This window comes from Palaemon carinicauda, chromosome 16 (assembly GCF_036898095.1).
Source record: "Palaemon carinicauda isolate YSFRI2023 chromosome 16, ASM3689809v2, whole genome shotgun sequence".
Taxonomy (NCBI): domain Eukaryota; kingdom Metazoa; phylum Arthropoda; class Malacostraca; order Decapoda; family Palaemonidae; genus Palaemon; species Palaemon carinicauda.
Window position 1 is genome coordinate 4,231,255 of NC_090740.1, and position 13,912 is coordinate 4,245,166.

General features: G+C 36.4%; 1 protein-coding gene across 2 annotated transcripts in view; it reads right to left on the minus strand.

Annotated features, from left to right (window-relative positions):
• Positions 1-1,999: 1,999 nt before the first annotated feature.
• Positions 2,000-13,912, minus strand: part of Syt14 (Synaptotagmin 14) — an 86,781-nt gene continuing 74,868 nt past the window's right edge. The window contains exons 9-10 of one of the 2 annotated variants that reach the window (XM_068388813.1): positions 6,917-7,058; positions 2,000-3,517 (exon numbers count right to left, since the gene is read on the minus strand). In XM_068388813.1, the coding sequence (XP_068244914.1) occupies positions 3,320-3,517; positions 6,917-7,058 (340 nt within the window). In that variant the 3' untranslated portion in view covers positions 2,000-3,319. Of the gene's footprint in view, positions 3,518-6,916; positions 7,077-13,912 lie in introns of both variants that reach the window. The other variant, XM_068388812.1, reaches the window with a different exon arrangement.

Below are 13,912 nucleotides of genomic sequence, written 5' to 3' on the forward strand. Positions count from 1 at the left end.
AAGAATGTGAGATACCGACTAAAGGCAGAGTTACGAAGTATGTGTTTATTTTGAGTTACATTTTGAGACAATAGATTACACTAAATTCTGATAAATTTTGTAAGTTTTCCATCTATGGAACATAATTGGACACAGGAATTCTTGATACACCTTGCACTGAGGAAGTGCACTCAGCTACAGCCTTACTGAGCAGCAAGTTCCTATATTTAGCCCCGTCCATCATAGACGCCATCTCTCCCTACACTATCTGTTTGGTTACTGTGGAGAGACCCTGTAATAAGCCCGCCCTTTACTTCTGATATCTCTGCTTACACTATCTGTTTGGTTACTCGCTGCAAAGTAAAGGTGCGACAAGGTGTACTTCTTTGGAGCGACGTGTGCCAGGAATTCCTACGTCCAACTGTACATTCGTTTCCATCAGGAATGTCAGCAATGAAACCCTGATTCCAAGTAGTTGTAACCTGAGAGCTACGTCACCTACTCTAAGACCACAGAATCCGAGAGCCACCTCTCTCGGCCAACAAGTTCCACTGAAATGATCCAAAAGATCCGATGGCTTTTTTTGCGATTTGTATCTCCAAGATAAACATCGGGGGATCGTTGATTTAAAACAAGCTTAGAGACACCAAACAACTTGGCCTGACTTCAGCGATTAAACAGGACACTGTCCATTCACATGAAAGCAGAAATATACAAGAGATTCAAGACTTCTGGAGCCCTGTCCGAGGCTTGTTCACACTTACTGGGGAGTGGCAGACAATCTCAAAAAGGTACTCTTCCCATTGCAGGTCGAGTCTAATATGTACAGGCGATGTCTGCCACTTTGAGAGGTATATGTTAGCGTACATGAGAAAGTTAACAGGATGAGTTAGTGTTGCAATCTCATTTTGAAAACGACCATGTTAATGTATCCTGTCCGTGAAAAGTATTTTACACTCAGCTGTCACCTGGTGCGTGTCTGAGATTATCTGACTAGCACGCCACCTACAGGCGGATGAAAGACCGAGAAAAGTTCATAGTATGATCATCGTATTGTCTTGTGGGAGTTCAGGAAACAATATTTTCAAACATACACACTGATATATGTACAATGGCTATCTTTTAGACTGATTTTTAACTTTTATTTGGTTTCCGTGTGATCCTTGAGGAAAGGAAAAACATTTGAAAGCTATGGTGATGTTGAATGCAAGACTTAGAATATCTGTCAGTTTCTGAGGCTAAAAGTATTGACAACGAGGCTTTATATAAAAGCTGGATATACGAGTGCTAACTGTTTAGCTACCAGCTCTCTCTGATTTCCCTGCTGATTTCCTTTCAAGCAGGAAAATATAGACTGTTGTGCAAGCATTATCAAAATAAAAAACCCATTTACAGTCAAGAAAAAAAGTTTACTGCCTTTCAGTAAGAAAAGGTCAGTTTATTGTATTTCAGTAAGGGCAAACTTTGCTACGGGAATCTAAAAAAAAAAAAAAAAAAAAGACTTGGAAGTTATATGAATGTCTTAAGGCCTTGCATTATCATAAATCACTTACGTGGTTGATGTCATGTTATTTTCTACCGAGATTTTAAAGTATTGATGATTGATCGATGCTATATAGAAAATTTTGAAATGGAAGAACATTGGTAAAAAAAAAAAAAAAAAAAAAAAAAAAGGCCCATCAAATACACATTGCTAAAGGCAAGAAATATTTTGTGAAGATTTTAGTTAGTTGAAAGCCTAGATGAAACTTACACAGTATGAAATATTCGTGAATTTATGCTAATTATATGACAATTTTGAAAAGTCAATTACCAGAAAAAGTTTATCCATATAATTTCCAATACTTAAGAATGTTTATAAGTTTTCATAGTATCTAGATAATATTTCTCTTTTCATTTATGGATTAACAAAATTTATATATATATATATATATATATATATATATATATATATATATATATATATATATATATATATATATATATATGTATATATATATATATACACATATATAACTTATCTTTTTCACTTACCTCCGTTACAACTTACTCTATTAATGAAATCAAAATAATTAACATTGCCTGCAATTAGGTGTTAGTTTTCCTCAAAGACTAGCTATCAAGCAGCAAGTTTATCATAGCCTCAGACAAACACACTTATAATTATGATGAAAAGAATCTCAGTGTTATAAAATATCTCTTGAATCACAGACTAGAGATTCACAGTAGAACCTCATATCTCAACTCTATATCAATTATAATCAACAATGCAATAAATCTTGTGAGGATTCTCTAAACCATTCGGATTTCAGTTTCTCGCAACTTTACATTATGCATAATTCATCAAATATATTAATCTACGTCGACTGAATAATAATATACAATATATGGACATCTTTAAAGGCTATAATTTTATATATGAATTTGGGAAAACACCAAGAACACATTTACAGTTAGATCAAACATTTTTCTAAAACGAAGAAACTTCTGTGTCAAGAATAATCATTTAGAGGTACCTCTCTCTCTCTTTCTCTCTCTCTCTCTCTCTCTCTCTCTGAACATGTAGGGCAAAAGTTTATATATGTATTAGTGATTAGCTCATTGGCCTACTTCCTTTTTGAACCATTTCTAAGCGAGGAGCTTGACCCGCGAGTGGAAACAAAACATTTTGACGAACGTGTAGCGATCAACACTAAAACAACGATGGAAGTAAACGTCTCTCTGAGAGAAATACATACTTGAACAGCCCTCAAAGATGGCAGAGCATACAATAGTACCAGATCTTAGTAATGTTCAATCCAAGGTCTTCAAGATCGTCTTATAATCTAACTAAAGACGAGGATGCAATTCCTCTCTCGCAGTCACTTCGAGTCAAGCATTGTTCGGGACTCTTGGAGGACCCTAGGATTCCAGGAGGACCCGGGACTCTTGGAGGACCCAAGATTCTTGAAGAACCCTGGGACTCCAAGAGGACCTGGACTCTAGGAGGACCCTAAGACTCCAGGAGGACCCGGAACTCCTTGAAGACTCTAGGATTCCAGGAGGACCCGAGACTCTTGGAGGACCCAAGATTCTTGGAGAACCCTAGGACTCCAAGAGGACCTGGATTCTAGGAGGACCCTAAGACTCCAGAAGGACCCGGGACTCTTGGAGGACCCTAGGACTCCAGGAGGATTCGGAGCTCTTGGAGAATCCTAGTACTCCAGGAGGATCCGGAACTTGGAGGACAGTAGGATCCCAGGAGGACCAGAGACTCTTGGAGGACCCTAGGACTCCAAGACGACCCGCAACTCTCAGAGGACCCTACGACTCCAGGAGGACCCAGGAATCTTGGAGAACCCTAGGACTCCAGGAGGACGTGCCACCGGCAGACCTGTTCACCCTTCGAGTCTCGCATCTGGTTCCAGTGAGCGAGTTCCTCTTCTCCTGAACTGTTGAGACCGAGGGCGAACCAGCCAATCATGTCTTTCCTCTTCATGCTTCTCTTTGTGTACACAGACACCATCAAGGTTACGTCGGGTAGTTGAAACAGCGCAACCTGTTTTGCGAAGAAAACACGGGAGATGTTATATGGCTTTGTACAACTGCAATGTTATTGTCATAAATAGAATCTTTTTTAGTAGGTGAATGTAAGTACTATATATATATACACACCCACACACACACAAATTCAGCCGTTTCTATTTCAATGCAGGACAAGGGCCTCAGTTATTATTTATGTCTGGTATTTAACCCGTTTTCATCATCACTCTGGCCACTGTGGATTGGTGATTTGGGGAGACTTTAGTCTGATCACTTACAGCAAACCAATCTAGTATGGGTGTCCCTCACTAGTACAACTTTTTATATTATGGCGATAAACAGACCCTTTCTACACGTTACAGTATCTCCACTCAGTAAGGTATATACTGTGTGTGTATATATATATATATATATATATATATATATATATATATATATATATATATATATATATATATGTATATATATACATATGCACTCATATATACTGTATATATAATAGATTAAAATCTTTATTTCATATTATTCTATACTGGCTTTACACTGACAACTTTTAATCTAAATTGAGAGTTGAATTAATTCATTCCACAGCAGATTGTAAACCAAAGTAAAGAGAAGTTGGGTTATTTAAGTATCCACTCAATCACACTTATGCATAAGTTTGTAGCTATTGGGGAGCTAAGGGGAACTCCACCTTCAAGATGAGCCTACTCATCATCCACTGGAAAGTTTTCACTTAAAAATGTATATTTGTTTATTCAGAAGTGTTGGACCTGTATGCTTAAAAGCGTATGATTTGTTTACTTAGAAGTAAATTATCTGTTTACCTAGAAGCATGTAAGACCTATTTACTAAGAAGCGTATTGTCTGTTTACTTAGAAGCGTTTGATCTGTTCACTTAGAAGTGTCTATGATCTGTTTACTTAGAAGTGTATATGATCTGTTAACTTAGAAGCATATACGACCTGTTTACTAAGAAGCATATGATTTGTTTACTTAGAAGTAAATTATCTGTTTACCTAGAAGCATGTAAGACCTATTTACTAAGAAGCGTATTGTCTGTTTACTTATAGGCGGTTGATCTGATTACTTAGAAGTGTCTATGATCTGTTTACTTAGAAGCGTTTGATCTGTTTACTTAGAAGTGTCTATGATCTGTTTACTTAGAAGTGTATATGATCTGTTAACTTAGAAGCATATAAGACCTGTTTACTAAGAAGCATATGATTTGTTTACTTAGAAGTGAATGATCTGTTTACTTAGAAGCATATAAGACCTGTTTACTAAGAAGAGTATTATCTGTTTAGTTAGAAGCGTTTGATCTGTTTACTTTGAAGCGTATGGCCTGTTTACCTAGAAGTGTCTATGATCTGTTTACTTAGAAGTGTCTATGATCTGTTTACTTAGAAGTGTAAATGATCTGTTACTTAGAAGCATATATGATCTGTTTACTTATAATTGTATATGTTTACTTAAAAGCGTATATCTGTTTACTTATAAGCGTATATCATCTGTTTATTTAAAAGTGTACATGATCTGTTTACTTAGAAGCATATGGTCTGTTTTTTAAGAAGTGTATATGATCTGTTTACTTAGAAGCATATGGTCTGTTTTTTAAGAAGTGTACATTATCTGTTTACTTAGAAGCATATGGTCTGTTTTTTAAGAAGTGTATATGATCTGTTTATTTAGATACGTACATGATCTGTTTACTTAGGAGCGTACATGACCTGTTTACACATGGGTAATACTAGAATTGAAACCAGATTGACAACTTCATATCATGATTTGATTCTATACAGACGCATGTTTGTTGATGGCTGTCATATGGTTATAGTGTGGTTCATTGTAGGCAAAAGAAGCTGCTATGACTTGTAGGACTTGGAAGAGAAACAAGTTCAGTATTACAGAATTAAAACGGGTCAACTACTGCACTGTAAGTGTTCAGTGGCCAATTTCTTCTTGGTGAGGATAGAGGAGACTCTTTGGCTATAGTAAACAGATCTTCTAGGAGAAGGACACTCCAAAATCAAAACATAGCCTTTGTGCCATGAAACTTGCGAATTCAAATATCATCTAACTTGAAATATGAAACCTCTTGAGAATTCAAATATTACCTAACTTGAAATATGGTATGGTGCACTTAATCGTATCAGCAAATAGCCACTGAAGTGTGTTATTATTTGAGTGATGTAAGAGCAAGAAAAAAAAGTACCAATAGGGAATTTGGAAGATGAATTTTACATATGTACCCTCTATAGCTCCTCATCCAGTCTCTTGGATCGATCCTCCAACTCTAACTTTAAAACTACAGATAAATACAGAGCTTGAAGATTGTCAAACTTATTTTTTAAGAAAGGGGAACTAGAAAAAAAGACGAGAACAGGATAGACATTCAGTTCAAAGCCTCTCAAGTAATAAAATCCCCTTTGGTTATGTTGTTTATTCCAGATACCTTCTTTTCTTCTTCTTTCCCACCTTTGTCTATACATTAAGGAGTCGATTACTTGGCATGGTTTATAATTTGGCAGAGGGTTTTTAGGATAGCATGCCCTTGCATCCATTAACCACAGTTATTGGCGATGGGCCTGACCTTTGAGTTAATAATCCAACTAAATGGCAGAAGTTTCCAGTTATTGGCAGTGGGCCTAACCATTGGCTTAATAGTCCAACTGTGAGGTAGTAGCTTCCACAGTTAGTGGCAGTGGACCTAACCATTGACTTAATAGTCCAACTGTGAGGCACTAGCTGCCACAGTTAGTGGCAGTGGACCTAACCATTGACTTAATAGTCCAGCTGTGAGGCAGTAGCTTCCACAGTTATTGGCCATGAGCCTAACCTTTTGCTAAAAAGGAAGACTTCCAAAGCAGCAGATACCTCTAGGGTTCCAAATGTCTATTATATTAATGACAATTAAATAGCAATACCTCAACATACTACTTCATAATTTACTCTAAAAGTATGATACTCTAAAAAATGAACGTGGTTCGTCATATTTTATTACTTCACACCTCAAAAAAAAAAAAAAAAAAAAAAACATAAATTTGGCCTTATACTAGCATGGGCCCTTTTCAGTTGGGGACCATTTGACTCATAAAATCAACTGAGATAATTCTATATAGTCTGGGGTGGTAAAAGGCAAGGGATGGAAGAGGCCAGGAGAAGTGGAAAGGTTAAAAATATCAGTTCAGCCCCAATTTCTCTTTAGTTACCTATTGAACAAGTAGTGTTCTTAGCTTGCTCAAGTACAGTTTTGAGGCAAGTGTAGTTCAGACCGGCCATAAAAAATCCATTTATGATGCAGGCAATAAAATCTATTATGTAGCATTTATTTGTGTTAATTGAGTTATAAGTAATTAATAGCTACTTGTAGTTCAATCATAAAATACTCATTAATTAAAACAAGTTATGTTACCTGGAACATGAATGTTTCCTTGAAGAGCGGGCTCGGTTGTCCACGTCTGACGGAAGTTTTACTGTGAGCGATCTCCTGTCCGCTGGACGACATCAGCACAAGCTTCACATACGTGTCCGGGGCACGCGTATTGGCCATGTTCCTGAAATCATCACTGTTCCTGTAAAATGATTGCACAGGCTGTTACTACACACACATACGTGCACAAGCTGCTACTGAGAACCAGACATATACTAAGAACTGACCTATGGCGGACAAGGAAATAGGATTCGTAGAAACACAAGTTATTTACTGGTCACGAGCACCTACTATACGTACTACGCACATTGAAGTACAATGTATCAACTACCTGCAAACCAGCTATTACTGTGCAGCAACTACAGTGCATCAGAAATATGAAATAATGTAATTTGGTACACAAGATCTGCAAAAAATAAAGGTTAAGGCAAAAATAGAAGCTAATTACTCTGGCAGAATGTCTAAAGGAGAGAGGATATAAATCCATGGTATTTTTGGACACCATATTGAATTCAAAGCTGTGTTCTTCGTGACGATGCGCACGGTTAGCTAAAAGGTCTGCTATTGTTCAACCTTTCTCAGTCTTGGAATGAATATCCATTTTATAATAGGTGTAAATAACTAGTCAACTTGAGCCTCTGTAAGTAAACAGATGACTTTAAATAATTCCATGACACGAATATAATCATACCTTAATAAGTGTAATTTAAGAAAGGGTCGATATGGAAAAATCCGACCAGAGATGCTGCGCTCTGTCCTGAAACTCTCTTTAAGGCGTCTTGGAATTACATACTTGTTTATATGCCAGTGGTGAAATAGGTTGAGCCAATAAATGAAAGTAATTTAATAAAGGGTCAAGATGGAAAATTACAACCAGAGAGATGCTACGTTCTGTCATGAAGCTCGCATTAAAGGTGCCTTTGATTTGCAGACTTGTTTATGGGCCAGTGGTGTCACAGCCTGGGCCAATAATGGACAACTAAACATGGGAATTGTAACACGTATACAATCCTTGTTACAGTAAATAACAAAATAAATTAATTCTCATAATCCTTTCAATTGAGAATCAAGCACATGCCTTAACTGGAATGACAAGTTCCCATGACGGTAGATTTCTCAATTTGAATTGATTGACATGCTAAAATAATTGTCAGAAAAAATGAATCAAACTAAGCTAACATTCTTTAATCATCACCTAACTATCGTGATAACACCAACCATGATAACAAATGAAGTGACTCTTAAGGGGCCATCTCTGTTAAAAAGTTCCTATCCATCCCCAGACAGCATTAGCCTTTAAGACTGATTCTGGCATGTCTGGAGTATTTTTCAACTAAACAAAAGGCTGTAGAAGGATGGGTTGACTGCTAATAATTGTGAAGTAGGTCATCCTTATTTGCCTGGTCATTTGGGTAGAGATTTTGTTTCAACGAAACTGGCTGTGGATTTAAAAAAAAAAACATTTCTGTACAGAAAACGTTTATATGCTTCCTAATAATATCTATGGTATAATTTGCTTTGGTCTTTCGCGGAACATGTAAACATACAAATTCCTAATGGGGAAGACAAAAATAAAACATAGCTTGCTATAGTAAAACTTCCTGAAACCTTTGCTCCAGTAATACTTCCTGAAACCTTTGCTCTAGCAAAACTTCCTGAAATCTTTGCCCCAGTGATACTTCCTGAAGCCTTTGCTCTAGTAATACCCCATAAACCTTTACTCTAGTAATAATTCCTGAAACCTTTGCTATAGTAATACTTTCTAGTAATACTTCCTGGAACCTTTGCTCGAGTAATACTTCCTGGAACCTTTGCTCGAGTAATACTTCCTGGAACCTTTGCTCGAGTAATACTTCCTGGAACCTTTGCTCGAGTAATACTTCCTGGAACCTTTGCTCCAGTAATATTTCCTGAAACCTTTGCTCTAGCAAAACTTCCTGAAATCTTTGCTCTAGTAATATTTCCTGAAACCTTTGCTCTAGTAATACTTCCTGGAACCTTTGCTCCAGTAATACTTCCTGAAACCTTTGCTCTAGCAAAACTTCCTGAAATCTTTGCTCCAGTGATACTTCCTGAAACCTTTGCTCTAGTAATATTTCCTGAAACCTTTGCTCTAGCAAAACTTCCTGAAATCTTTGCTCTAGTAATATTTCCTGAAACCTTTGCTCTAGTAATACTTCCTGGAACCTTTGCTCTAGTAATACTTCCTGGAACCTTTGCTCCAGTGATACTTCCTGAAGCCTTTGCTCTAGTAATACCCCATAAACCTTTACTCTAGTAATACTTCCTAAAACCTTTGCTCTAGTAATACTTCCTGGAACCTTTGCTCCAGTGATACTTCCTGAAGCCTTTGCTCTAGTAATACCCCATAAACCTTTACTCTAGTAATACTTCCTAAAACCTTTGCTATAGTAATACTTCCTGAAACCTTTGAATATTCCAAATGGGAAAATAACATGGCAGAAATATAGCTTGCTCTAGTAATACTTCCTGAACTAAACAGACTCGAACCTCTTTCACACCTTTACTTCTAAGCAATGAGACAAGAGAAATATATCTAGAGGATATTTCCAGAAAATGACTGAATAGATCAAGGAATTTCTACTTAAATCTGGAAAAGGATTCCGGACCTAGTTTCAGAGTTGTCTGTCTTTAATGAGTTGTTTTTAAAACATGTGGATGAATTGTTAATGAATAAGGATATTCAGTAGTGATGTATAAGATTACAGACCGAGAATAACCATGATTAAAAGTAATAACTGGAGGTAAAACGGAAATTATCAAAATTAAAAGAAACGATAAAATAATTCATAAAAACCAATCATCATTTAGAAAGAAAGCTGGCTACCTATACTAGCTTCAGGACCTTGGTTAATGAAGAAACTAGTTGTAACTATATACAACACCCTTCAAAAAGATAAAAATGTCAGCAACAACTTCCAAAAAATGTCATGTTTATGAAAGACACCAGTAATAACTTCTGAAATTAACTTCATCTTGTTGCAAGAGGAGTAAGACCTGAAAAGAACCAAGAACACCAGAATATACCATCTAGGGCTTCTGAGATGTGTCATTGTTCATAAAAAAACCCATAAATTTGAAGGAAATTAGCGATAATATCTGAAAGCAATTATGGCTGGGGAAAGATATGAGCGAGAGAACATGAAAATAAGACCTTGCTCAAGAGAAATGACTATGGCTTAAGATGAAATTAGTAAGAACTTAATGATAAGACCATTGTTAAGAAGTAAACCAATTTATACCTTATGAAAAAAGGGCCCTGACTGGGAATGATCAAGGGAAAACTCCATTATACAACAACCCAAAAATGTAGCCGTTTCTAGTCCACTGTAGGAAAAAGGCCTCAGTCATGTCTTTATTCATGTTTGGGATTTGTCCAGTTTTCATCACCACGCAGGCCACTGCGCATTGCTGATGGTGGGAGACTTTTGTCTGATCGCTCACAGAAACCAATCTAGTATGGTGGCCCTGCCTGGCACAGCTTTGCTGGGCATGTCGATACACCACATTAAGGTATCCCCACTCAGAAAGGGCATACATAATTATCTACACAGATGACAACCGGGTGATTATCCATTTTCCAGTTTTCTAAAACAGTTCTGTCAAAATGGAAGAGACGAGCCTTATAATATCAAGATATATGAATGAAAAGTGCTTTGAGAATTCTTCAAAAGCGAATTGAAATATCCTCTTAACAATATGTGTGCTTTAGTATAATGAAGCGAGTTAAGAAAAACAAGCACAATTTATCAAAAGATGTCTATAGTCCATTTCTTTTAGCGATGCCTATTTGCACCGACTCGCAGCGGTGCCCTTTTAGCTTGGAAAAAGTTTCCGGATCGCTGATTGGTTGGACGAGATAATTCCAACCAATCAGCGATCACGAAACTTTTCCGAGCTAAAAGGGTACCGCCGCGAGTCTGTGCAAATATGCATCGCTAAAAGAAATGGACTATAGTTCTACTTGTAACTTAATTTGCAGCTCAAAGACTTTGAGTATCTAAGCTAGAAAATGAGCAAAGATGGATAGAAGCAACAATATCCGTGATGGTCACAAAATGTATTCGACTCTAACTACCTATAAACTGTACACCAGTATGTACATATACTGTAAATATATTTTGAGACATAACGGCAAGTTTCCTTGTATCCCAATTTACTTTTACTTCAGGGTGTTGCTTTGATTCTGAGAAACTTGAACCAAGAGAGGAATCTTTTTGAAAATTACTAGCTAAGCTACAACCCTAGTTGGAAAACCAGGATGCTATGAGGCCAAGGGCTCCAACAGGGAAACTAGCCCAGAGAGGAAAGGAAAAGGAAACAGATAGAACAGTGTGCCTCAAGCAAGAGAACTCTAATCCACGAAAGTGGAAGAAGACCATGGTACAGAGGCTATAGCCCCACCCAAGACTAGAGTACAACGGTTTGATTTTGGAGTGTCCTTCTCCTAGAAGAGCTGCTTACCATAGCTAAAGTGTCTTCTACCCTTAACAAGTGGAAAGTAGCCACTGAACAATTACATCAGACATCATCCTTGACTGGAAAAGCCTTCTAGGGTACTCTTAAACAGTTACCTTCTCATATGAACTCTCCATTGAGTATGAATATTGTTGAGAAACTTCTACCACCAACAAAGGTTTCCTGAATGTTAGCCACATCTCCCATTTTGAACCTTTATGACATGAGCAACCGACAGGAAGTATAATTTGAAATATTTGTTATTGTTCATTATTTTCATATTACCCCGTCTACTCGTTTTGCTTTTATTCTTTTGTTTTTCTTTATAATATATTGCTTTTAATTACAAACTTTTCTTTAATTATGAAAGCATTTAAAATCCATTTTACTACACTTCATTGAAATTAAATTTTTACTTATCTTGATTACCTTAAGTGTTTTCATCACTACACCTAATTTAGAAAAAAAAATCAATTGATTTTCTTTAATATTACTAATAAATTATATATTAACAAATAAAAGAAACAAGACCAGAGCTGCAGTTAATAAAACTATCTTTGGAAAGTTTTTCTTTCTTTTAGCTAAATGATAACAGAACTTATCACAAAACGATAATGATAATGACAAAAGGGGGGGGGGAGTAAAACCTATATCATTCTTGTGCTAATGAAGAAATTACTGTAGTTCATTTCAATAACTTTCAAGTCAGCACTTTCTTCTAAAAAAAAAAACTTATGACATCTTTAAACATAATAAACCTGACCTTCATTCTTTGCAAACTCAAAGGCAACCAAACAAACGCTTATAAGGAACTGACAACGTCACAACCCTAGTGGATACACAATACGGACTTCGCGAACACAGACAGGGCAGTAAAATCCATAAAAAAACAAAAAGTAGATGGCGCTAGCTTTAACATACATTTTGGCAGTGTTCTGTCTAGTTGGGGGTCTTAAGCTGAACTCTCTACACAAAAAATGCCAAGCATCAAATAGGAAAACGAACCGAGACCTAATCTATATCTCACAATAAACTGGGATGTGAAATTCACTGGATCAGACAAAGCTACGTACCTAAAGTCGCCGCAAAAATTCTGGGTAAAATAACCCCCACCTCCCCCGATGATGTTAGAGCCAATCACGTTGGCTCCCATGTGATGTGACAACATGATTGGCTACGACGTCATCAGGGGGTGGGGCTTATTTCACCAAGAATCTTTGCAGCGACTTTAGTCAGAAACTCTCTGAAAGGGGCCAGGGAACTCAAGGAGGAAAAAAAGGGTCTTTGGGAAACAAAAAAACAGGTTGTCAGTGCTAATATAAAAATAACTAATCTCATAAAAAGACAGAGAGATGAAAAATATAGAGGGTAAGAGTCTATTGTATATTTCTCTCAAACAGGGGAGGAGAAAGGAAGAGAACCCAAAGCACCTCATTATCGGCCCTGCGCGGCGGATATCCCTGGGCAAGACTCTCCACAGTCCAGGTGGAATTACACTATCGATGTCGTTACTGGAAAGTATGGTGCAAACACAGAGAGGTAAGCAAATCCGCACACATACAAAAAATAAAGAAAAAAATAAAATAAAATACAAGACAGAAAGTAAACAAATTAAATTTTATGGATACAGTGAAATTTACCAGAGTCTTTCTTGGATGTTTATGTTCGATGCAAAAGACACATGCAGATTATAGATATAGCTTGAATGCTCAAAATGCATTGTATGAACAGATATTTACATTTACAGTTGGACATAGCAGTCGCTTTGCGAAAGTGTACCCCGTCACACCCTTAAAGAGCAACAGTTCCCGTGTGTAGCCCCGCCAACCACCGATACTGATTTGTTACTCTCCGCGCAGTAAGGCTGTGACAGATTGCACTTCCTCAGAGCGACGTGCGCCTGGAATTCCAGTGTCCAACCATTTATATATATATATATATATATATATATATATATATATATATATATATATATATATATATACATATATATATAAATGTGTCTATATGTAAATAATTAATCATTCTTTGAAAAAAACTTAAGTCAAATAGTCATGAAATTGTGTTTTCATGTTTTCTATTGGAAAAGCTAGATCTATAACCAAGGGTATACTGTATATATATATATATATATATATATATATATATATATATATATATATATATATATATATATATATATATATATATGTATGTATATAAGACAAAGTGGTTGTTGTAAGTTTGTTGTTTTCAAACTAATTGTTTAAAAAATAAAAAAGAATACTGTTAACCTCCAATACTATCTGACCAACTTCAGCCTTATCAAAACCTCAAGATATTTTTCATTACATAACTGAGTTATAATTGCTCCTTTCTCTTGCATATAGTCTGAATATAAGTGGAATACAGCTCTTCCAATTTCCTGATAAAAAAAAAATGTACAAATCAATTTGTAAACTGGCGAGGTGTATCAATTCGCTTGTGAGAAATAAACCAGATGGTAAAAGTAGTGAGAAG